The sequence below is a fragment of the Argiope bruennichi genome, chromosome 8 (genome assembly GCF_947563725.1).
Source record: "Argiope bruennichi chromosome 8, qqArgBrue1.1, whole genome shotgun sequence".
Classification (NCBI taxonomy): Eukaryota; Metazoa; Arthropoda; class Arachnida; order Araneae; family Araneidae; genus Argiope; species Argiope bruennichi.
The window spans coordinates 114,354,443-114,380,781 of record NC_079158.1 but is presented as its reverse complement, the minus strand read 5'-3'; the positions used below and the strand labels follow the sequence as shown (position 1 = coordinate 114,380,781).

Below are 26,339 nucleotides of genomic sequence, written 5' to 3'. Positions count from 1 at the left end.
AAGGCAATAGCTACGAGTGCTACAAACTCATTTAACAATAATGCTATGTCACATTTTTGCCAAATTTTGAAGCACAGCCAAAGGCAAAAGTCTTTAAGGCAATTTTCTTGTAAAAAAAGCAAGTATTATAAAAATTAAATTTCATATTTAAAAAAAAAACAATGCATTGTTCTATTTTACATGGATTTCTATAGAAATAATTAACAAGTGTTTTTATTAGTAAGATTCAAGTATGAATTATATTTTTTAGGTGAGCTTTCATTCATTTCAAACAAAAGTCAGATTCAAGTAAAAAACGCTAGCAAAATTTATTTTTAATTAATACAGACTGAAAATGTATCTAGTTTGCAAAGGCGTTAATTTCAATGTTTATATTTTAAGGAGGACTAATATAGCATAAGCAATATATTATTAAAATTTCCTTATCAATTCCTTTTACGATTTTCAGAATAAAAGATAAACATACTTTCAATCTCTTAAACATTGCTGACTAATCAATATTATCAAACCATTTTAATTATATGGAACGACGAAACTTTTAATTTCAAAAGTATGATAATTTAAAATTTTTCCCTTTTCTTGATAAGATTAAAAAATATGAATTAACATGACATTTTAATAGATAAACTTCTATCCAAAAATAAGCGAAAATTTAATAGGAAATTAATGCAATTGAAGTGTCAATGAATTAAAAATGTTAACTATACCTTAAACAGTAAGGGGTAAAAAAGATTTTTTCAATCAAAAAATAATTGGTTGATGTGATTAAATAATTTGAAGAACTAATGCACATTTAGATTTCATAATATTAGGGGGAAAGTAGTGCTGAAAAGCAAGAAAAACTATTTTTAAATATTTGTTAAAATTAGGGAGGAAGGGGGGGGGTGCCTTTAAAAGATAAAGCTTTAAAGTTAAATTAAACATAAAAATCATTTTTCTGAAATAACACTTTCAGAAATTCTTGAGGTAATAAAATGTGAAAAAAGAAATTGTCTAGTATTTAATTAAGTAAAGTCAGATTTAAAATTCAAAAATAACTCCAAGTTGCATATCTCCATTTTTCAAAATATATACAGACACGCATTTACTTTTAATATTATTAGAGATTTTATACTTTTCAAAAGCATATGTAAAATAATGTATTAACTTCTATCTTTAGTGATAATTTCATTTACAAAAAATATTTAATTTGTTGGAAAGATGCTTTAAATAATGCCGTGGGGGGTGGGGTCAATATAAAATCTTTTCTGAAAATTAAATTAAAAAAAGAAAAAGATATCATGGGCTTTTTTTCTCTTGGCATTTATTATTATTATTATTTATTATTATCTATATGTTTGTGCACAAATTTCTCATTAATACAAAAGGCCTTTTCCATTTCTTCCAGAAGCACAGTTGTATAATATAAAAAAATGGTTTAATATCATAAATATTAAAAAAGGATAAGGCAAATGATTAAATTAAAGTGATTATTTTAAATGTCTCTAAATAGTACCTAAATTTAATATATTCAAATTAATATTACTCATTGTTTGTTAAATATTTTACAATTTAATAACTATGTAAATATAGGAATCAAATGTATTTTTGTGCTTTGATATAAATAATGAGTTATTGTAAAAAGTCTTTTTATTAAAATATTTAGATGTATTTCACATTATTTACTGCCAATGTTTATAGTTCATATTTTGAATATTCATAAGTATATTTTTTCAGTAATTATTAATATTTTTATTATTTTATAGCAAATATCTGCTTTTGATATGTTAATTGTTTTTATATTTTTAATTTACCATTTTCTATCTTATTACTTTGTTATTATTTTACAATAATTCATAATTATGTATAAGAGTTTATACAAATTGTAAGTTTGATTATTTATTATAGTCAAGGTATTTAATGAAGTACATACTTTGACTGGGATATATGCAATTTCATTATCTGCAAAATAGCAATAGTCAGAATCAGATTTCGTTGCATGCAAGTATGATTTGAAAAATGTGCCATTTTTTGTCACTTCCCACACTATAATTTTTTTCTTCTTGTTTTAAATTTACATTAAGGTTGTATGAAGGGTGGGTCAAATTGTTAAATGTTACATTATTCTGGATCAATCTATTAAATTTTTTAAAAGATATCAATTATTTTGTTCATAACAGATTCTCTCCTATTTCAAAGAAATTATCATAAAATAAAAAAAATTGTTCTACAGTTGGCAGTTTTAGTGGTGTTAAAAAAAAAAAAAAAAATGTTACTTACGTAATATTAGCAGCAGTCAAAGCTAAAGGAGGTTCTGAAGGATGCCTTTGCCTTTCACCAATGGCTTCCTCATCTTGATGACTGATATCTACCAACAGAGCTGTACTATCATCAATAGCAGCAGAAAGTGTAGACTAAATAAACCAAAATATAACAACATTTGAAACTATATATTACTTTTACAGCATTTCAGACAAAAGTCTTACATTTTAAATATGATTGATTTTTAATTAATATTTAAGAGCAATACTTATAAGATGAGCAAGTATATACAAGAGTAAAAGAGAATATTAGAGAAAAAAAATCATATTATAAAAACAGCACAATATTGAAAAATTACTACAGTAAAAGAAAAACGTGATTTTGCATTACAAATATGTATTTTTGAGATCCATTATTCAAGAAGAATTTAACCCATTAAGTCATACTTGATCAAATATGTAGAAATAAGCTATTAAAATCAATAAAATTTATCTTCTTTTTGATGTATAATCAAAGCTTGAAACTCTTAAAAACTTTTTTAGCTATGGAATTTTTTAAAAATAAATTATTTGCTTTTTAATAAATATGAAAAATAAAAAAAAGTTGATGATTCCCTAAGATGTTAAACAGCATATATTTTATCATTTAGACTCTTTATACAATAGAACTAAACAAAAATTAATTTATTCATAGCATAGTTTTTAAATAATTTTTTCAGACTCAAAATAAATGTTGTGAAGAGAATATTAATATAAAACAAATATCACAAGAAAAATTTTCACTCTTAAGTCATTCCTCTTCACAATATGTGCATATATTTTTAAACACTAGTATGTGTAGAGTCAGTTTAATCCCAATATTCAAATGTGATTTAAAAAAAAAAACTAAAGTATTTAATATCTTATTTGAAATGGAATTTGATATTTTGAAAGAATTTCAAGAAAATATAAACAAAAGAAAATAAATGAGATGAAAAATACAAGTGCTTAAGGATTAAATAGCTAAATTTGTTGCAATCATATTAATCTATTACTATCCAACAACCTATTTATAGAATAGTTGCATTTTATATCCTTGGCTAAATTTGATACATACCACAGTATCTTTTTTCTTCTTCTTTGCTTAATAAGACAATTTGCATTCTCAAACTTCTAAACAATATTCAGTATGCATATGCCAAATGTTAACAAGATTTCAAAGAATTGTTGTTAACATTTTTTATCTTTTTATTTATTTTTGAGATATTAAAAAAAAAAAAAAAAAAAAAAAAATTGAAAGTAATGTTTTTTTTTAAATATTTTATCACATTTTAAAACCTTTATATCTATAAATAATTTTTCTAAAAAGCAAAAATAATATATATGTGTAAATAATGTGTGTGCAAAAAATAATATGTGTGTATAATTTGTACTTATGTATATATTTATAATTTAATTTTACTCCACAATTTTTTAAATCTTAGTGTTTTCCCTTAATTTAAAATAATTAAAATTGATGCTTCAAATTAAATTGTATATTAATGAACTAGTAAACAAATTATAACATATGATAAGAATTTTTTTATTTTATTCATTCTGTTCATTTTTAATACAATTCATACAAAATTAAGTAAATATATTAAAAAAAAAACACATTAATTCACTAACCTGTTCCAACAAATATGTTTCAGACCCAGCTGAAGAGTTGTCTTGCAATCCTTTAAAAATGCAAAAAATATTTCATTTAGTTTCAAATAACAGATTTCATCATAAAAAGGAATTTATTTAGAATTAGACAACTTTAGGACTAGTTTTTCATCTAGATTGATTTTCTAGGCTGTAAATGAATAAAAATATAAATATATTTAAGAAAATATTTTTATTTGTTATATACAACTTAAAAACATGAATTCAATTGAATCAGTTTACTACAAATTAAAAAGTATATAAATTGCAAAATAAAAGAGGATGTGGAAATCATACTATAGAGTTAATATTTGGAAAAGTTTACAATTAGATGGACAAGTTTGAACTCCATCATAGCTTTTAGCTGTCACAAATAACATATTAAAAGCATAATTGTTTGGAAAAATATAAACACTAATTTTCGAAAAGGCAAATCATAACGATTATCCACTTGGCAACGGTTAAGTCTCTTTTTGCACTCGATCTAATTTTCTGCTTGAAACTTTCTTTAATTTCTTAATATGTTTTATATTTTCTTTCTTTCTTTTTTTCTTCTTTTTATTCTGAATTTTTTTTTTTTTTTTTTTTTTTTTGCGAACTGTTAAATAATTTCCAGAACATTTTTAATAATATTTTTTTAATATTTAAGTTCTTTAATTAACTTAAGCAAAACATTGAATTCAATGCAACTGTGAAATTTGCATGAGGATTTGTTTATATCTGAACTGTTATCATTCAACAATAAGTTTTAAGAAAAATTTCTAAATTTATTAGGAATCATATTTAAATGAAATAATAATTAGAAAGAAAAATCTTACTTTCTTGGGCTGTTAGAGGTTTCTTATAAACTTCAAAAGCTCCAGACTATAAAAAAAATGAATTAAAATGTATGTAATTCAGAAATTTATTAATTTTCATACATGAAAATATGATCAATCAATATTAGATTATTACAAATTGAATTGTATTTGCACACTTTACCCAAGCTAAATCTAGCAAATAAAACAGTTTTTTTTAAAGTCACATTAATTAATTAATTCTCACTAAAACTTTCTTTATATTTCACAATATTAAAAAACAAAAACTATAAAAAAATCAATGAATGGTTTAAATTTAAATTCATAAATTATACAGAATATTGAACTTTTTTCTTCTTTAAAGAAAAAAGTATCTATTGGAGGATTGACTCTGAACCTATATAGTTGATAACAAGTGCCTTAACCATCAAGCCAGGATGACTTCTCAACGGTAAGCATTTTTATTTTTTGTTCCACACCAAATTTATAATTCCATTCCATGAACTATAAATTACTTTTGCATTTCACTTTCATTTATATAGATGCTTCATGGCATATTTGGGTAAAATTTAAAGAAAATCTATTCAGAATTTGAAACTTTTATAGAGGACGAACTATTTATTGCATTTCATTTTAATTACTTGTGATTCTACATGTACCCATAGAACAGCTTGTACTGCACATATGCAGTATGAAATGATAACTTTCCATAATTAAAATTAATCAATTGCCCAAAAACTTTCCTTAAATTTTGTAGTAATTGCAAAAAAAAAAAAAAAAAAAAAATCTATACAATAGTTTAGATTTCTTTTGAATTGGCATGTATTATAAGTTTCAGAATTTGAAATAGAAAGAATTTTTAGAACAGATGAAATAATTAAAATATTTAAAATACTAAATAAATAATGGCATCTTAGATTGCATTGTGGAAAAACAATTCATTTTACTAACAATTCATATTAAAGAATGAAAAATTAAAAAACATACCTTCAACTGTAAATTTGCCACCTCATTGTCATCAAAATTAGTGAAATCTGCAAAATCTATAGATTCACTTTGATTATGTTCATCAGAATGTGCACTAGACTTATGAGGTGTAGCCTATCAAATAAAATAGAAACAAATCATTTCTAATTAATCTACATCCTAAATATTTTTTTTAATAAGTTGAATTCTGATTTCACAATAACTTTAGTTTCTGAATTGTGCAGACTACAATTTTTCAACAAAATAAAAATTCTGCATCAATAAATTCCTTTCTAAACTTGTTTAAATACAAAATACTTTCTCGCCCCTGTCCTCCATGCTTGAATAAAGAAATCTTGGAAAAGGATAAAAGTGATCCTATTTCCTTAAAATTATGAAGAATGAAAATAAAAAAGAAAGTACCTCTTTTCTTCAAAGAATAGTGGGCAGGATTATTTCTGTTTCATGAAAGGGGGGGGAGGGACTTCAGAATGTGAACAACATCGACCATGCTCACCAATCTTTTTCCAACATACTATGTTTTGGAATATTCGATCTTTTATCAGCAACTTCATTAAGTTATAAATTGTTTTTGACACTTTCTGTATGCAGATATCCTTTATTTCATTGTTTAAAGCTATTACGACACCCTCGTCCCACTTTTGCATTTATTAGCATTATTCATAAAAAATGTTTTTTTCAGCAGTTTCAACAGAGTAATAAATATATGCTTAGAAAATATGTTTAAATAATTTTAAAGACCTAATTGATCATTAGTTATGGTTTCAAACAATTATTCAATATACAAAAAATAAGTGACAAGAAGAAACAATCTAACAATAGAAACAGATTTCTATAAAATGTTGATTTAAAAAAATAATGATAATTGCATGATAAAATGAAGTATTATTTAAAATGTTATTTTGAGCACTCATATCAGAGAGGAGGGGAAAAACACATGTATGCTTGAGATCAAATTGGTAGTAAATTTTTTCTTAACAATTCTTAGCTTAAAAAATATTTTTGGCACTTGCAAAAACAAACGAAGAGCAAATAAGAAATAAAATACTTATCAAAACATATAAATAAAAAAATATCAAAAAAGAGAAAAATACTTTTTGATACAAATGTTTGGTGTCAATGGCATCACGAATAATCATAGTAAAACATCAGTAAAAAAGTGTCTTTACTCTTGAAGAATAGAAAATGTCCATAAAAGGGACATAGGCATTACACTTTGTCTTGTCCATAAATTTTTATACTTATTGAAATTTCAATCAAATTTTAAATGCTTAGACAACTGTAACTTTACTATTAAAACCATATTCATTAAGGAGAACAATATATTTTGACAGCAATTATGGATAGAAATAAGAGTGTTGAAAAATGCTTGTTCATAATATTAATAAACAACACAAGAGTAAGATGAAAATGACAAGTTCCAAAACTAAAAACAAAGATTAATAAATATGAAAAACCATAAGTTAGCATTTTGCATACTCACACTACTTGGTGAAACTCTTGGTGGAACAGCTGGGGGTGCACCAAGGAAATGAGGTACAGTTTTACCTAAAAATAGTGAAATATGCTGATTTACATGACATTAATCGATTTTCAACCTATTTGTTAAAAAAAATTGCTAGTAAATATTAAAAGTATAATTATTAGCATTTAAATTACACCTTCCACTTTAAATTTTCATATCTCATATTAACTTGATAGCAATTTTTAATTTTTGCATCATTTGATAAAAATGATGCAGAATACAATTAGGAGAGAGGAAAATTTTTTTATTCTTAGCTTCATCTGCAAGACATTGCTTAATTATATGAACTACGATCCTTAAGAAGGCTTTCAAGAAAAAACGATAATATTATGAATCTATTAATTTAATTATAATTTAAATATTATTGGAGAAAATAGAATTAATTCTAGCCTCCACATACATTCACAAACTACTCACATTAGTCACCTCTGGTGACCAGCTTGTTCACTAAGAATATTGGTTAATAATTTACCAACCAGAATATATATTACCTTATTATTTAATAAATACTAAAAGTATGATTAAAATGGAACTAGTCTAATATTACAGCCTGGACAAATTAATATGAGTATATATCACCATTAAATATATGTTATGTATGGATATGCTTACGAAAAATATATGATTCAGAAATATCCTGAAATAAATTATATTGTATAAAATAATGGACTTCAATAAAATAATTACTTGCCTGGCACTGGTAAAATCTGTTCCTCTTAGTATTTTTAATAATATTTTGTAGCTCAATAAATTAGGTAAATGAAGCATTGAATTAAATGGTGCTATAAAAGCATGCAATAAAATAGGTTTGTTTACATTTGATTGTTACAATTTAACATTAAATAATAAGACCTATTTCTGGCCACATACTTTAATGTATTACGTATAAAGATTCCCAATTTTAATATGTCTATATTTTCTTTGTAATTAGACATTTATATATGAGAAAATGTGTTATATTATAGATATTATGAATCCTCAAAGCAAATACAAACTGAACGTTAACATGATAACCTAAGCTTTGCTTCTCTTAAATCAGGAACTAGAAAATTATTATATTTTCTCAATCAACACAGATCTGGTTAATTTTTTCTCCTCTTTGTATGTTAGTTAAAAAAAATACACAAGCAACTTATAAATAAAACACTAAGGAAATTTTATGTTACTGGTTTGAAAAGGCTAAACAATATGACTAATGATAATAATAATTAAGTATGATGTAATCTTATCAAACTCTAGTATTTTAAAAACTACAATATATACATCATTAACATTTCTCTTTACACCAAGCTGGTACATGAAGCTATAGCAGTTGCGGTTTAACACGGACTTCTGAGAGCAACCCCAACTTGGTCTTTTAAAAGAATTTCTTTTAACTATAGATATGAGATGCCCTGTGGCCCTTGGTCTTTCCCCTTCAATCCAGGTTAGTACATTTCCTATATTATCATTGACAACATTTAAAACATGACCAATCCCTATCCATGCCATTTTTTTTATTTTGTAGATATTAAACAATTTGACATCTAAAATTTTATTTGGCCAAGATATTTCACAATCTTTTTGAGACAATTGGAAGGAATTTCATTTCTGTTCTTATGATTTCGCAAATTTTTAAGTTTTACAACCGTCGAGCACTTCTAATACTGATACATTAAACACATTAAATTTGAGTTCATTGCTTATATTTGAGGCTATCCAAAATATATGTATTCTCGTTAATAAATGGTGGGCATTTATTATCCCCCCCCCTGAATTCATGAAAGCATGTAATGTTTTCTGTCAGAGATTTTAAACATATCTAAAAAGGAAAATTCCATAAAATATATGTCATGATGCTACTTACCTAATTTATTTAAATCTAATGAGGAACTTCTGATATGGTTATGTTTAGGTCTAGGGGGAGGAGGTGGGGGAGGTTCCTTTTTAGGACCCTGAGGAAGGCTGGCACCTACTTGAGAGGCTATATTGCCACTTTTTGATGCATCACTTGTTCCAGAAAAAGAGCTAGGAAAGAGAGGACAAAAGAATTTTTAAAAAAGGGCTAAACATTTGAAAGGTTGCTTTAAATCAATGATATTGATCTGCCTTTTCCAATACAATGAATGGATATTTTCACATTTTCATCTCTGATAAAATAGACGATAACTTTCAGTGATGACACAAATGATAAGCACATTTTATTGTGGCATACCAAAATAAACATAAAAAATTGTGGTTACTTAACTTCATAATTCTATCCATAAAAATTTTCTAGGCAGATCCAATAAATTATGCTCAGAAAAAAAGCCCTACTATTTATTCAAAGATAAAGAAGGTGATAAATTTCCATACAAGAAAACAACAAATGCTACAGATCAAAAATAAACATCTACAGATATTACAAATAATCTTTATAAAAATCATTTATTTAAGTATTTCTCTAAACACTAATTAGAAAACCAAAAACACAAAGAACAGAATATGAAATTTTTAAACTGCTACGTATATTGTTAGAACGGTATAAAATTCTCACCTTCTTCTCATTTCCCTGAGAGAGCATCATGTAAAAATTTAAAACAAAATTTTATCCTTACAATAAACTACACTCATGATTTACAAGCAATAAAATAGCATGATATGAAGAACAAAATAATATATATAAGCATGCATTCTTTTAAAAACTGTTTTGAGATATCAAAAATTCAATCCTGTTTTTAACCTTTTCTTATTTGATTAAATAAAAATACATAAATAAAATTAATATTTATTATTCTATTTAAACAAAACAGGAAAATTAGAATAATTATGCAAGAATTATCACATAAATGAAGTAAAATAAATTTTCAAAGGACAAATCCTTATTACAAAGATTCTAAAATTATAAATGAATAAAAAATGACAATATAATTCTAAAATTTCTAGAAATATAAGACAGATAATTACTAAACAATGCAAAACAAGCTCAATTCTAGAAAGGAGTGAAAAATTAACATCCTCGTAATATAAAAATGCTAGTAAAACACTGCATCATTTAGCAATAATCAAACACAAGGAAACTTTCATTATTTACCTAGAATGTACACGGACATTAACAGCTTCAGAATTTGTTTCAACTGATTGGGACATAAGAGTACTACTTAAGGCAGCAGCTGAAAAAGACAAAGCAAAAAATGGATGAAGAAATTAGTGTGAAACAAAATTTTGACATTTAATTCATGCATGAACTTGGGGAAAAAAAGGGGGAGGGGATTCAAAGTTTAGCATACAAAAGGAGAATATCTGAAAGAATTTATTTCAGTTGTTAACTTACTGGCTTGCTCTTTTTCAGAAGCAATAGAATATGCCTGTCTTTCAGGAGATAAACGAAGAGCAACTGGGTGCAGGATTTTTGGATCCTATAAAAATGATATAAATTTATATTCATTTGACATAATATGCTTGACATAAGATTCACAAGAAAACAGTGGAAGTAGGGAAAAGGTTGAATTATGCTTTTAATTTTAGTAAGGCATTACAATACATCCATAAAAACATTGGAAAATTTTCAAAAATGTACAATTAAAAGTAAATTTTTAAGAAATTATTTCTTAAAACCTTTTGGGGAATTTAAAAAAAAGTGATTAATTTCATACTTAAATTCAGATACAACTGCTTAATCTTTTGACACTGTAATAATGCTCAAAAAATAATTTCTAAAGTTTAATTTGAAACAAAATCTAGGCAGATCCAATAAATGGGCAGATAGTAAAAACCTTATTATTTTTAATATTACTAAATACATACCTGTTTTTGAATGTTCTGAAAAAATAATTCTTGAATTTAATATCATATTTTACAAATTCAAACAGAAATAGAAATATCGATTTACTTTCAAAATTAGGGCATATTATTTAAAAATCTAACTATCCTAAATTCCATGAAAAATGTATAGTTTGCTATCTTAAAATGTATATACATACTTGTTCGACAGAAGCAGCTGAAAAATCGAAATTTACTGGCTTCATTCCAGGAGAAGATAAGGAACTGGTTGGAGAATCATTAAACTTTGTCCACTACAAAATAAATAAATAATAAAATAATAATTAAAAAAAGAATTGATTAAACCACTATTAACTTACATCTGCAACATAGATCATAAAACCTTTCTGTATCCACATGAAAAATTTTGGCTTTAAATTAATTCAATTTTTTTTTTCATACTAAATTTTAATAATGCATACTAATTTGCAAAAAAAGAAATATACATTACTTTATTAAGAATCAATAAATGGAAATCCGAATTATGCTCCAGAACACTTTATAAATTTTAACAACTAACAAGATCATCATTAAAGTAATGAAGTTGATAGATGAAACAAATTACACAAAATTAAAAAAAAAAAAATCATTTAAAAATAAATTTGGTATTTGGAAGGGGGGGGGGGAAAGCATGTACCTCTTACATTTTCTAAGTCAAAAATTTTTTTCCCTAAAAATTCTCTTAACAACAAATAGAAGTTTTAGTTACTGGGTTAAAAAATTCAATATAAAATAGAAGATAAAAACTCACTTCTTTACTTTGTGGTGAAACAAGCTCTGATGGAGATGTTTGTTTAGGACTGCTAACATGGCTCTGAGTTGGTACAGTTTGTGCTTGATTAGGAATATTTACATCAGCTATGAAATTTTTTAAAAAAAATGTTCTTTTTAATTATCTTATATATCACAAAATTAAAAAATGTTAATGCTCTAATTAAATTATAATAAAATCTTAATATTCAGCATCAAAACATCTTTTGCAAAGTATTTTTTATATTAAATGTAATAATAAAGTGAATATTACAAATCAATACATTCTAAGTAAAAACAGAAAATTACAAAAGAAATATATATATAAAAATGCTTAAAAAATTGTTATTTTCTTCTTTCAACATAATCACAATTCTTGATTTCCAATTTTGAACAACTATGAAAACATAAACTGCTCATAAATAACTACTTATTCACTCAGCGAAATAAGATAAAATCACAAGTATTCATATCAGATAAGTGAAATGTTTAGGGCAGGTTTTCTATTTTTATCTACTCAATTTTTCTTTCATTGTTTTAGCTCAAAGATAAAAAATTTTATCCAGATAAGAAAAATTCCATATTTTTTCATTCAATCTTATCACATTTCTAAAATTCAATTTGAGGATGTCAGACATATTGAATGAGTAAGATTATTTTTTTCATTTATTTATTGAAAATATTTTCCTTAAAGTAATCAATTTGTTTTCATAAATTTAGCAATAGCAAATAAATTTATTTACAACAATATGGAAAGAATATAAAAAGTATTCAAAAAGTATTTCTCAAATGTAATTTTTGCAAAGAATTTCTAAATCATGTACAAGATAAATAAAACTTATAACACTAATTTTTTTTAAAAAATTTCACACAAATAATTTTTTTTTCAAAATTAACAGAAATACTAACCTTCAGTAGTTTTCTGAAATACTTTGGGAACTAATGAGGGAGGTAAGACATCAGGTAAATCTATGTTATTCCGCCTCAAAACAACTAAATGCATGGCCGTGCAGAATTCTTCAATAGAGAGTGCACCATCTTTATCAACATCAGATAACTGCCTGAAAAAGGAAAAAGCAACAATTAGATATTCTCAATGGGAAATATTAAAGAAAATTCAAAACAAATTAATAATTCTCTTGATGAAGGGGAAGAAATCCAAGGGCCAATATCATAAAATATTTATTGCATTCACAGGTTTTTTTTTTTTTTTTTGCCCATATCCAGTTGATGCATAAGATTTTATGGTTAAAAATAAGATAAAATTGAATTTATGACTCTTGCTTAAAAATTATTGTCCCTCCTCTCCTTTAAATTCTTTAATAATCTTGTTGATAAATATAATGCTCTTTAACCTTTAATAAATTTAAATAAAATGGAAAAAATTCTAACACGCATTTTCCAAAAATAAATTTCAGCAATAAAGAAAACTAAATACTATAAAAAAATTAAAAAACTTTAAAAATGCAAAAAAAACTTATAAATTATTATAGAAACACTTTAAAACATGATTCAAAGTGAAAATGTAATGAAGAATTTCATCAAAATCTTATATAAAACAATGAATTAATAATATAGCTTTTATGAACATTATTTCAGAGATTATAGAAAAAGTTAATAAAATTGTAAATGAAGTGTAAATGTGTGTAAAAGTGTAACAAAGCTTCAGTCAAACATAATAGAAGCTAATATATTTATATGTATAATCAACACATTTTATAAAATAATGTATAGTTATTACGTAAAGTTTCAAATCGACTAAAAATCCTGAAAAAATAAATAATGAAATTTGAATTTTAGAAATTCAGTGGAATAATAAGAATTCAGAGCTTTAGATCATCATTTAGTACTTTTCTGAATACAATTTATTTATTTATAAATGTTTAACAAAGGAAAATTTATTTATAGATGTTTAAAGAAGTAAAAGTAAATAATAGTTGCATACCATATTTTTGATAATTCAATAACAGGTAATTTTGATTTTTCAAAAAATTCTTTTGCAGTTGCACCTGAAATAAAAGCATTCAGAATTCACATGAAGAAAGAATCAATATTCAATAATTCAACAAAGCTATAAAAATTTAGTCTACAATGGAAACTACAAAAAAACAATGCATAAAATATTATTTTTAATATAATTGAAATAGGAAAATCTTATCTTTGTAGATTAAAATGAAATAGTAAAAAATTCACAATTTTTAAATAATAACTAAAATAAATTTGTTTTCTTTTTTATTACCACCAAAATTATTTTAGCAGATTTTTGCATATTTCCCATATTTGAAAAAAATTCAGTCACATTCAAAATTAATTAGAATGTCATGAAATTCTTTTTTATTTGTATTAAAAGAAAATGGTTTCTAAAAAAACATTTGCTGTAATAGAAATCTAAGATTCAATGAATATATTCAACACAAATTTACACATCAAAAAATGCAATTTCTTTACCAATTATTGAAATTGAAAAAAGTGAGATAAATTTGTCTCAATGCACCTCAAAAGTTTATCAGAAGCTATTAGAAGCTAGCATATAACTTTCTGAATCAGTTGCTTTTAGTTTTCATCAATCATTATTATTAATTTAGATTTTATTCATATAACTTTTAATCTTTTGAATCACAATCTATTTTCAGTCAGCACTTCTCAAGCAGATAATTTAATTCTCTAGGTTTAAGAGGAGAGATTTGCATAAAAACAATCTTTCCCATAAACAAAACTTTTCATAAAAAGCCTCAATAATTTCTGGCAAGTACAGCTCATCATAGTCAGTTTGCCCTAAAACATGTATGATGAGCTAGATCATCATTTCAGTGAAAGTGGTTAATGGATTTTCTATAAATTGCCTTTAACTAGTACTTTAAAATAATGCATATACAATAAAATTATATATAAGCACAATAAAATACAAATATTTCACAAAAATTAATTCTTTAAAAGTGCAGATGGATTCATAAAAAAAGAAGAAAAAATCACAAACCTGAATTTATTTAAACAGATAAAAATAAATACAATCTTTTTTCTTTTCTTTATTACATTTCAAAGCTTCTGCACAATGTTAGTTTCCCATTTTTTGTTTCTGAACAAAATTTATTTGATTTTCTCAAAATATCAGAATGCCTTTTCTTTGCCATTTCCTGTTGCTTTTGAAAACTTACCTATATTTCCTATTGTATACTAGATTACATATAGTATAGATGAGGGGCTAAATATACTCAAGGAAAGTCCGAATAGCCTTTCTTTTTCAATCATTACTATATACAACTATTTCAATAAAAATAAATTCGGAGCTAATAATTCTACATAAAGCATTTTCTAACTCGCTAAATTTCATATCATTATGTTCCACATAAAATTTTCAAAATACTGGTATTCAAATATTTTCACTTATTAATATTACGTAACATTCTTTAACATGCATTTATCAAACAGATAAATATAATTCAATTTACATCAGAAAAAGTAATATGTTCCAAAATCAATTCCAAAATGAAAAGCATTTTTTACACAACAATTGAATCAAAATCTCATTATTGGTTTATTTAATCATTTAAGACAAAAAAAAAAAAAAAAATTACAAACTGAATTTATAAAATACATTGCAGCATATGAAATCAGTCAATTTTGACTAATAAATTTCATAATAATAATCTATCATAATATAAATCAAAATAGACAATTGGTAACATTTAAAATTTTACCAATAAAAAAAATACTACATGGAGGGGCTTTAAATTTTGCAGTAAAACATGCTTTCTGAAAATTTTAGTCTTTTAATTCATTTTGATAAACAATAAAGGAATTCTTATTAACCTGTTATTTTCTTTTTTAGATCTGGCTGCATTGATTTGAACTGATTGACATAATACTCTCGTTGTTCATCAGTAATGGACCAAATGTCAAAATCATCATCACTGGAGTGACGCTCACTATTTTCTTCATCATTACCCAGAAGTTGATGATGCTCTTCAAAATTTGTCCAGCTGGTAGAACCTTCTTTATAAAGAAAAGAGAGAAATAAAAGATTAACAAATTTCTCATCATAGAATATACATTAATTTATGAACTAAAGTTTTATCACTTGTTGCATACAATACAATGCTATCATATTTAAATAATTATATTAATCAATTCAAAAATTAATAAAATTTCTTTCTAATTATGAAATCAATTTTTAAAGTTAATACACCAGTAAGCAGAATTGACACAAAAACAAATTCTTTTAGGAGATTTGAACTTTTAGTCTAAAAACACTGTATCATGATAATATTTTATGTTTTAATTTTATTTTTTAAATTTGCTCTTAATAATAATTACAGCAATGATGAGCATGCAAAACAGTGTGTTTAATATTATAACAATTTGCGTGAGTAAAAATTCAATAATAAACTCACGGAAAGACATTTTAGGGAAAAAATGCTTTAAAACATTTTCAAAAATTTAAAATTGAACAGATATAAAATTGGTATTACTAAATTGCTTATAATTTTTAAAAAATTTTACAGTGGAGTAAGTGGATTTGTGCAATAACATACAATATAATTAAACAGCTAAGTAAAAATTAAAAAATATATTATCCAGTTTTAAAAAAATTACGTAAAATTTGGGTGAAAAAAAGCTTTTTTATTTAACACTTACAAATCAAAACGGAACTAATTCCCAAACTTGATAGTTCAATGTCCAGCCCTACCCAGTAGAATGCCTTGAATGATTTTTATCATACTGCATCATGATAATGAAATTTACAGATAATATGCCAAGCTATAAATACTGTTAACATAGTAAAATCTTTGCAAGTTTTATAACTAAAAATGGTAAATATTAATATTGGTGAAAGAAAAATCGCATATTATTCCGCTGAAGGTACAAATGCCTTCGACAAAAACTTAGCATTTGTATGTTGCAGCAAGAGGCAAACAAAATGAAACAAATATATCTTAAATATACAGATTAACACTTAGCAAATATTTCCTAAGAACTGTATCTAAATAATTCTTTTTGTGTACTTGATTGGTAAGCAACTGCTCTTTTTGAAGACTTGATTTCAATTATGTACATTAACAGTCACAAGGTGTTAATCATAATGAGTTGATTACTTGATGATCTTTAAATAATTAATATTTACAAAATCATCAAAATAGTATTAAAAGAGAGATTAAGCTCCATTTAATACTTATATTTCATTCAAATAAATTACATTATATAGTTAATACCTGTAAAAATGCCTATATACCCTAAACAACAGGCAAATACGAAAAGCAATCAACATTTAATACAATATTTAAAATTTAAATCTGCCACAAACAAATGCTTTATTAATTTTACTACCTTTATTGAAAAATGACCAACTCCTCTCAGTTGACAGAGAACTTCTAGGAGATGCAGCAGTGTCTGTGGGTGAAGAACAAGGAGAATCACTTTTTTTTACTGGAGGCACAATGACATGAGGTGCTACCTGAAGAGCAATGACAAAGAACAATAAATTAATATTAGTATCTATAAAAAGTAATTTCTTTCTTTCTTTTACTATGTCTTTTATCAATAATTTCAAATATGAATAGATGGAAAAAATATGTATTTTGTAAAGATATTTATTTACTTATGTAATTTCTTATAAATTATTTTAAAAATAAATATTTGAATGAAATAAAATTCAGATAAAAAATGAATCATGATAAGGTTAAATATCTTATTCTCTTAGTTCTTAAAATGTAAATAACAGATTTTTGTAAATCTTTCAGGAAAGCATTTGATTTGATGATACAAATTCTGAAAATATGCAGAACAATGTAAGCAGTGATTTTATAATTTTCTATCTAGGGTTGCCACTCAAATCTAGAAAAAAAATTCCCTATGTTTCCATGTACATATATTTGGGATACAAGAAAATTCACAAATAGCACTCATGTGCTAGTTACAATGAAATATGGTTTTAAGGAGTGGAAAAAGCAAAGAAAGGAAGCAAAAATTTAATATTGTTTAAAATAACAGCATATTAAAAGAAAGTTTATATTTACATACAAAAAAATCCCAAATTTCTCTTTGTTTATTATCAAGAATTCAGCAAGACAAAATTTATATATTAAGGGATGGAGAGATATATTAACTTTTATGCTCTTTAATTGTAAGCATACAAAATTAAGAACTCGGGTAAAATAAAACACAAAAAATTTTCGTTATCATGACACAAATCATTTAGATTACTTATCAAAAAAATATTACAAAGCAAGATTACTTTTTGTTATTTACTCATTTTTGCTAATTCATGTATTTAAGCATCAATTTCTGCAGATTTTTCAGTCATCAGTTTCATGGAACTAATTCTTAACAAAAAGATACGACAATTTTGTATGGCCTAATGTACATTTATATTTAGCTATTTCACTTTCATTCAATATAATGTGAAAATATTTCCAATATATCATTGAATACATTTAAGAATGAATGTCTTGCACCAAATTTTAATATCCATAAAAATTCAACTTTAAATTATTATTCTTTAACTAAAAAGTTCGAAATCGATTTATTTTCGGACATTAATTTGATGTTTTTAGATTTTACATTGTATCTAAAAGGAATACAGAAAAAGATGACAAGTTCAACATGACTGATGACTCTTGTGAATTGGCAGGCAGTCTTATAGGTTTCCTCTTTTCACATGCCTGTTTTCTCATATTACATAGCCTTATTATCTTTTTACAAAGCAAACAGTATGCAACAAATGAATTTTTCGGAATTCCTCAAACCCATTCAGCAAAATCAGGATTGATTTTTTTTATCCATCCAATTCATATTAAATACAAATTTTGAGCAGCTCATTGTTTAAAAAACATTTGCCAATCTACTTTGAATAAGTTAACAGTTTCTGAAATAATAAATAAACCATTCAACAAACTGAAGTATGGTAGACTAAATTCTACCGAGCTACTTTCAGCAGATTCACGCTTGAGCTGGAATAGGAGAATATCATGGAAAAAGAAAAGAACAACTGTCTGGCAAATCAAAACTAGACTGATATGTACAAAAAAGGCGGAGAGAGTAGAAAAAGGGTGAGTTTTTTCACTGCACAATCGTGAATAGTATTGTTTTGTTCTTGGAAGCTAGGACTACGATCATATATTCTTACAATCTTCAGAAATCGGCATTTTTTAAATGGCGGAAAAAAATAACTAAGAAACATAAAATTCTTTGTATTTTTCTATCGATTCTTAAACTCCCTGTCTTTTCCTGGTGGCGTGGTATTAATGCGACAGCGTGAAAAATTTAGAAAGAATATTAATTTTAATAATAATAATGATTGCTAAATGTTCGTTCAAATATTCACAAATCTTCAAATAACCTTTTAGAAGTAACACAGTTTATAAACTGACTTACTTGTATAGGTGGCTGATGACTAGGAGATATTTCATTTTCTATTGCTAAGCTGCTTTGTTTACTTCCCGCACTCAGGGATCCTCTATGGCTTTTAGTTGGAGGAGGAGGAAGAACTGTGATAATGTGGGAAGCATTGGCAACATTTCGGTTCTCCAACATATTTGAACAAGCTGAAACCACAATGTTTGCCATCAACCATTTGCAAGCAATTAACATAAAATTAGCAACACTTTTGATATTTCATCAAAAGATTCGGAAATAATAATAAAGCTGTTTAACATTAAACATAATGAATTTCCATAGGTACAAAGAATAAATAAATGAGCATTTGATTAGTTAAGATACTTCAACAATATAAAGGTACTTAATGTTCTGAATCCGAATGATGAATACATACAAAACATTCATATGCTGAATATTAACGGCATTTACACTGGAATAATTGTTGGTTGTAATAAGTTCACTTTAGTCCAACAAAATTCTACAATTCATTGGCACTCACATGTTAATAAGTACAGAAGAAAAGAATACGATCGCAAATTTCAAGTTATTATGTGAGAACATTATTATTTTTTTAAGTCATTATTTGTCTTAATTAAGTCATTAACCATGTTAAACTGGTTTGAAACAATCATAAGACTTCTCTATCAACTATCTTCTCAGTCTCTATCCCCCCTCTCTCTCTATATATATAAATATATATATAATGATAATTTTTTTAAACTTTCATTTTCAATTTTTCTAGTTGGCAAACAAAGTTTTGGAGCTTGACCGATTTTGAGATGAAATAACAGCTATGATGTCATAGTTCGACGTCAACCTTTTAAAAACGCATCTGCTGTCAAAGAAGCATACATAATAATAATGCAATATTGGTAAAAGCAGGTAAAAAATAAATGCAATTAAAAGATGGTGATGAAAATTGCCATTTATGCTTTATTCATTGCCTGCGCGATTTCGAGCTTCAATATTCATTACCAATGGGATTTCGAGCTTCAAAACGCCCTAACCAAAGCAACATCATGTTCTTGCATGTTAGAAATAATAACATCAGCCAATGTCTAACCCACACTCTGTAGCTCAAAAATCTGTAGATACATGTGTTCCCAATATTAAGTAATTCACTAGCAATTAAAATATAGTTGGGATCACTTAGCTACCTAAAATGGTCAGTGATTGCCTCAATGTAAAGACCTTCTTAATGTTAATATATTGTCATTAATTGTATGGTAAATGAATTTTAATGATCCAAGTGACTTATTATTCCAAGCATAACTTCTTTAAAATTTCTTCTTTAATTTTTCATGCAGGATAGTGTTTGGAAAGGAAACAAAAATTTTTATATCCCTCTAAATCTGTAGGAGATCCAATTACACTAAGGAGTGCCCATGTTACTGATTACTTGTTCTGCTCTTTCCCCTGCTCGCCAAATTTATTAATTAACAATTAAACTCTCTGATCTCAATTTGTTTTTTGAATACTTACTGCATCATAGAGGAAAAAGGTAAAAAATATTTTTCATTAGCAGTTTTAATTTTTCAAGCAAAAACTTTCTTTTTTTCTATCATTAACCCTACACTGCATGATTTTTTATTTTTCCTTGAAAAAAATATATATGTAATAGAGTGTAATGATAAAACATGAAAAAATATTTAAAAAAAATTAAGTCTAAATTTTCATTATTTTTTAATTAAATGTTAGTTTGTTGCCAAGTGGCAACATCATGCAGTTAAGCATAAAAAATAAAAAAACAAACTGTGCCAAATGGCTACACCATGCATTCCAGAGAGAAAAATTACTGTAAATGATAGTCTCTAAAACAGTTCTTCTCTTTATAAAAACATAGAGGAATTGAGCATTTCATGCACTGTACTCTTGTAAATCCTTTACAATTCAACATTTTACATCGTTGTTTATTTGTAGAATGCTCTGGCCAGTGATCAATTCTGTCAAATCTAATATCTTTTGGAGGCTCTTTTCGACAAGCTTTTTTTGATTGTTTTCCAACTGTTTCCTCTGCACTTGATGGTCTCCCTCTTTTTAGTGATTTTACTTGTCCATGTAAGCACAAAGTTTCTGCTAACTGCAATCTAAAAGTAACAAGTTTCATAGGCTTTTCACTGTTACGCTTTTGTTTGTGCACTCTCTTATACAGCAACCAAGCATTGATAATCGTCAGGTCTAATAAATGATAAAACAACCGAAAATACCACTTTTTGCTTCGCATTATTATTTTATACCTTCCAATCAAACTGTCAAGTAAGTCCACACCTCCCATGTGCTTGTTGTAAGTTTTTATAACGTAAGGGCAATTTACTTTTACATGACATTTTTGTTTCCTGTCAAAGCGCTGTACTTCACTTACCGGGTTTGTACCAGCAAATGTAGAGAGCATTGTGACAGTTTTATTGTCTTTCCATGATACATTTGACAGTTCACAGCCATCATATTCAGCCACAAATTCAGTGATGGATCCACGAACTTGTAACTTCAGCTCCCTTTCAGTTGGAAGTTTGCAGTCTGGAATTCTATTTCTTCTAATAGTTCCAAGAGATAAAATTCCCTTTTTCTTCAAATATACTTGCAGAGGAATAGAAGTGTAATAATTGTCAAAGTAAAGTTTGTGATTAACATTTTCTTGAACAGGACGAGTTAATCTAATAACTACATTACTACTAGCTCCTAAATCAGGCTCTTGAAGTATATTAGCAACATCAAGTTCTTTGCCACCATAAATCTCGAAATTGTATGCAAATCCGGATACTCCACTCAAAATGAAGAGTTTGTAACCGTATTTATGGGGCTTGTCAGGCATATACTGTTTTAAATGGTGTCTAGCTTTAGTAGCACACATTTGTTCATCGACACATAAACATTCTTCCATAGGAATGGAAAGGAAAGATTTTTGAAGTTCATCAATCAAAGGTCTCAGTTTGAAAAACTTATCCTGGCCTCCTTGCAAATCAGTTGAAAATGCATTATTGTCATTGAAATGAAGATATCTTCTTATTTTTTCAAATTCGTTAACGGGCATAGAATTTTGAATGAGAGATATTCCAACAGCAGGATTCCAGTACAATCTAAAATCTTTAACACTTGATACAGAACTCAATATACAAATTCCCAAATATTTTCTTATATCAGATGATGTTACATTCAGAGGTTTCTCAGGTGTCTGTTGTACACTATATAGAATAGTTTGTTCAGAAATAAAAGTTATGAGATCCGGATGAAAAAAATATGAAAAAAACTCATAAGGTGTTTCCAAATTCAAAATATTTTGAGGTAACTGTGTATCTCCACTGAAAGTTATGATTTCAGGATTTACTTGCAAAGACTTTTTCTTCCATACAAGTTTAATTTTTTCCTTTTTAACTTTCTTACTTTTTTCCTCTAATGTCTTGTTACCTGAAGTCGAACTTTCGTTTTGAATATTCACTTCATTTTCAGATGATTCAGAATCATTGTTATTGTCAGAAATATCTTCTGAATTTCTATTGAAGAGAACATTAGGATTAAATGTAGGATCTTCATCGCTATCATCAAAATCATCATCGCTTCCACTCGAAAGAGCATTCCATATTTCATCTGTCAATAATTTCTTTTTACCATCTGTATCAACAAAGTAAACAGACCTATGCTCTTCCATTATTCTAGCTTATAGAATTTCAAAGAAAAAATAAATTGCTTCTAATTATATCACAAAACTCATAATTAAAACTGCAAAGACAAAAAAGAAAGACAAAATGTAACATAAGTAGTATAAACAAAGCACATGCTTTCTGAACTACAGTGTTGAGTTGAATTGTTCATCGCATCCTTCCTGCATGATGTTGCCAAATGGCTACAGATACATATTGTGGCTTAAATTTTTTTTAAATATTCGCTTTATCATAAAAAGCCTAATAAACGAATTTTAATAGTTCATTTTATGCATATGATTTTTTTAATGGACCTAGGAAAACATTTAATAGTAAATAAAAATTTCAAAATATGGCCATTTATGTGATTGCAAAAGTCTACTGCTATGTCTCCATTTACTGTTATCCACGGACACCTACCGCCATCTATTGAGAATAAATGGTGATAACTGAATCAAAGAAGTCCAAACTTACTTTTAATGCACAGTGTTGCCTCATGGCTACATTTTTCTGGTCATGAAGATGACAAATCGCCAGTGTAGCCAAATGGCAACATGATGCAGTGTAGGGTTAAACTATTACACGTGACTTTTTATTTGAACAATTTTGTACAAAAAACCCAAAATAACAAATTTTCTCTTCTTGAAAGCATTCCATAGAATATACTAATAAAAATAAATAAATTCAATGATGCAAATCCATCAAAATTATGCTACAAATTCGTGCTCTTTCAGCAATGTTTAGTAGTAATGTACAGCAAATAACTTTTAATACAAATTCATTTTAAATATATAATTCCCAATATAGTCAAATTTTTCAAAAAACAATGTAGATACCGATCTGCAACTTTTACTAGCTATTCTTTTCTACATAACTACATACTTAATTGGAATTTCAACAAATTCTTTTGAATTAAAAAAATATATATATATTTTTCTTTTCTCAATTTCCAATTATTTGAGATTTTCTTCTAATTAAGCTATCCTTGCATTTTATATATCATTTGATCAGACTTAATAATATTTACAACTTTTTAGTTAATATTTTTCTTTCAACTTAATGGTGATTTTTCAAGTTTAAAAAAAAACTTGAAAAATTGATTTTATCTTTATTCAGTGATAATTCCTGTATACAATAATTAAGCTAATAAAATGGCTATTTATGTATACAAGGAACAACTAACAATTAATAAATAATGGTTAATTTCACTACTTTGAAAGAAACAATACTGAACATAAATGCCACACAGTAAAAAAATAATATAAATTGCTGAAAACATTATATATCATAAATTAGCATTATGTTACAATTGATTTTGACTGATATGTTCAGGCAGTGATATTTTTTATAAAATATGTAAGAATAGAAATTAAAAAAAAAAAAAAAAAATGTTTCTTGGATGATCAAATTAATGCAGTATAAAAAACTTTCATTATTCTGTAAAAATAACTTCCCCTTTCCCTTTGTCAACCATCTCAACATTCAATTGCCAGGATTGGGTCTGATCCCAACTAATCTGAATGTGCAACTGCAATTTCTAAGAACGTACCAATAATTTTCCTAAATCAATCTAGGTTCAGTATATCTTAAATATACAGTACTATGGTAAAAACTTTCATTTCAATAAGAAATTCTCAAAAATAATCTACTCTTCAGCAAAATATATAAAACTTAATATCTGTTTGCTTGAACATACTACAATTCTACATCTTAAGATAGAATCAAACAAAATTTTGCACATATGTTCCTTAGCACATAGATAAATCAACAGCACTATTTAAAATTTTTTGCAATTTCCTAAAATGAGAGAAATGTAGGTTGAATGCTTTTACATTTTTCAGCCATATCTTAGGATTATATCATTGCATAAAATTTTTTATACCATTTTAAAGTTTAAAAAATTAGCTTTTCCATGACATAAATCACATTCCCATAAAACTATTCTACTAATTTTATTTGGTTTTCAAAATTTTTGTGCAATGATATTATTTAAAAAAGGGTTGAGAGTTCTAAAAGACTTTACCAGACTGAATTTAAAAATTCAAAAATTGTATGACATAAAATTATATGCATCATATTTTTTCTTATATAACCAGTAAATACAGGTAGGGCCATAAGTACAGTCATTATTGAAACATAACACAGCATTTTTCTAAATAAGAAAAAATTTAAAAAAAGGATATTAACTTATTTCAGATTATAAAAAAGGACATCAAAATCAAAGAGAAATGTGAATGATAATGAAATAAAAAAAAGCAGTCTGAGAATATGAACATTCATAAACTCATTAATTATTTAAAACATTAAAAAAAAATGGAGATGAAATATATTTTTAAAGTGAGGAAAACAAGCACTGTTAGTTTCAGTACCCCAAGACTATCACTTATCGACGATTCTACCTCGTGAAGGATAAACGTATTTTCGGAGTTCTTCATTCTAAAATCTTGTACATGTCATATCATTTCTGATTATACTACATTGCTGTAACCCAAAATCACACACTGATTGCTTTTATGGATAGTTCAAGTAGCAAAAAACTTACAGAGCTGGCAAATATATATATATATATATATATATATTATATAATATCACTAAATGTAACATAGAATATCTACCCTTTTTAACTTCAAAATATTTTTAAAAATTCAATATCAAATAAAAAAGAAACATTTTAACAGAAAATATTATTTTGTAAAAAAGTGAATTGCCAGATTTTAAGAACAAAATCTTCCATTTATTCATCATAATTTAATGTTTAGATCCTACACAGTATATAATAATTGTTTTAAAATATTTTCATGTGAATTTTCTAATAAAAAATATGAATTTTCTAAAATATGTTAATGTATCTTTTTCTGTCAATATTATGAGTTAACTGTAATTTTTAAGTTTCCATAGCATATAATCCTTCATATGAAATAAGAGTTCCTTTTATTGTTCAATGTAAACATCTTCTCTTTTTCGTTCCTCTCATCTCCATTTTGACTAAATAAGTACATCCTAATACATGAACACAAATGCAGAGAGTTTTAGAATCCGAGAATGAACATATATTAAAATATGCAACATGATAAAATAAAAATATATATTTCCTTATTAGTTCAATTTAAAATATTGAAACACAATATCAAACATTTTTACATTTAAACATTTCATTTGCCCCTAAAGAAATGAAATTGAAAATGTAAGGGTAGTCTCACTTACAGATATCATTCATTTTTCAGTCAGTGGATATTAAAGGGCAGTACAGAATCGAGAATCTAAAAAAAGACAAAAAAATAAAACAATAAATATGAAATATCAAGAATAAATAGAATATAGTAACTGTATTTTTATTCTTACCTGCAAAAAAAAGAATGCAATATAATAGATTGATGCAAAGATAAATCAGTTTTTTTCTTATGAACTACAACACTGACCCTCAAACAAACTTTTATTAATGATATACATTCCATTTTTTTAAATAATAGTTTGCCCTTTTTTTTAACAGCTTTATCCTATAACATTATTAAAACAACTGACCCTCATCAACAAAAAGAACTGAACTAATTGCGGTTTTGCTGTATCATTCTTATTGTGACAT

At 25.9% G+C, this 26,339-nt stretch overlaps 1 protein-coding gene across 2 annotated transcripts in view; it reads right to left on the bottom strand.

Moving 5' to 3' along the window:
• LOC129980898 (ralBP1-associated Eps domain-containing protein 1-like) overlaps window positions 1-26,339 on the bottom strand; it is a 36,273-nt gene that overhangs the window by 7,075 nt on the left and 2,859 nt on the right. For both annotated transcript variants that reach the window (XM_056091359.1, XM_056091360.1), the window contains exons 3-18: window positions 25,961-26,016; window positions 19,116-19,285; window positions 17,070-17,196; window positions 15,555-15,737; window positions 13,690-13,753; window positions 12,654-12,805; window positions 11,746-11,852; window positions 11,156-11,248; window positions 10,507-10,591; window positions 10,267-10,345; window positions 9,061-9,221; window positions 7,173-7,237; window positions 5,690-5,803; window positions 4,724-4,769; window positions 3,888-3,937; window positions 2,260-2,393 (exon numbers count right to left, since the gene is read on the bottom strand). In XM_056091359.1, coding sequence (XP_055947334.1) covers window positions 2,260-2,393; window positions 3,888-3,937; window positions 4,724-4,769; window positions 5,690-5,803; window positions 7,173-7,237; window positions 9,061-9,221; window positions 10,267-10,345; window positions 10,507-10,591; window positions 11,156-11,248; window positions 11,746-11,852; window positions 12,654-12,805; window positions 13,690-13,753; window positions 15,555-15,737; window positions 17,070-17,196; window positions 19,116-19,285; window positions 25,961-25,973 — 1,643 coding nt within the window. In that variant the 5' untranslated portion in view covers window positions 25,974-26,016. The remainder of the gene's footprint in view (window positions 1-2,259; window positions 2,394-3,887; window positions 3,938-4,723; window positions 4,770-5,689; window positions 5,804-7,172; window positions 7,238-9,060; window positions 9,222-10,266; window positions 10,346-10,506; window positions 10,592-11,155; window positions 11,249-11,745; window positions 11,853-12,653; window positions 12,806-13,689; window positions 13,754-15,554; window positions 15,738-17,069; window positions 17,197-19,115; window positions 19,286-25,960; window positions 26,017-26,339) is intronic.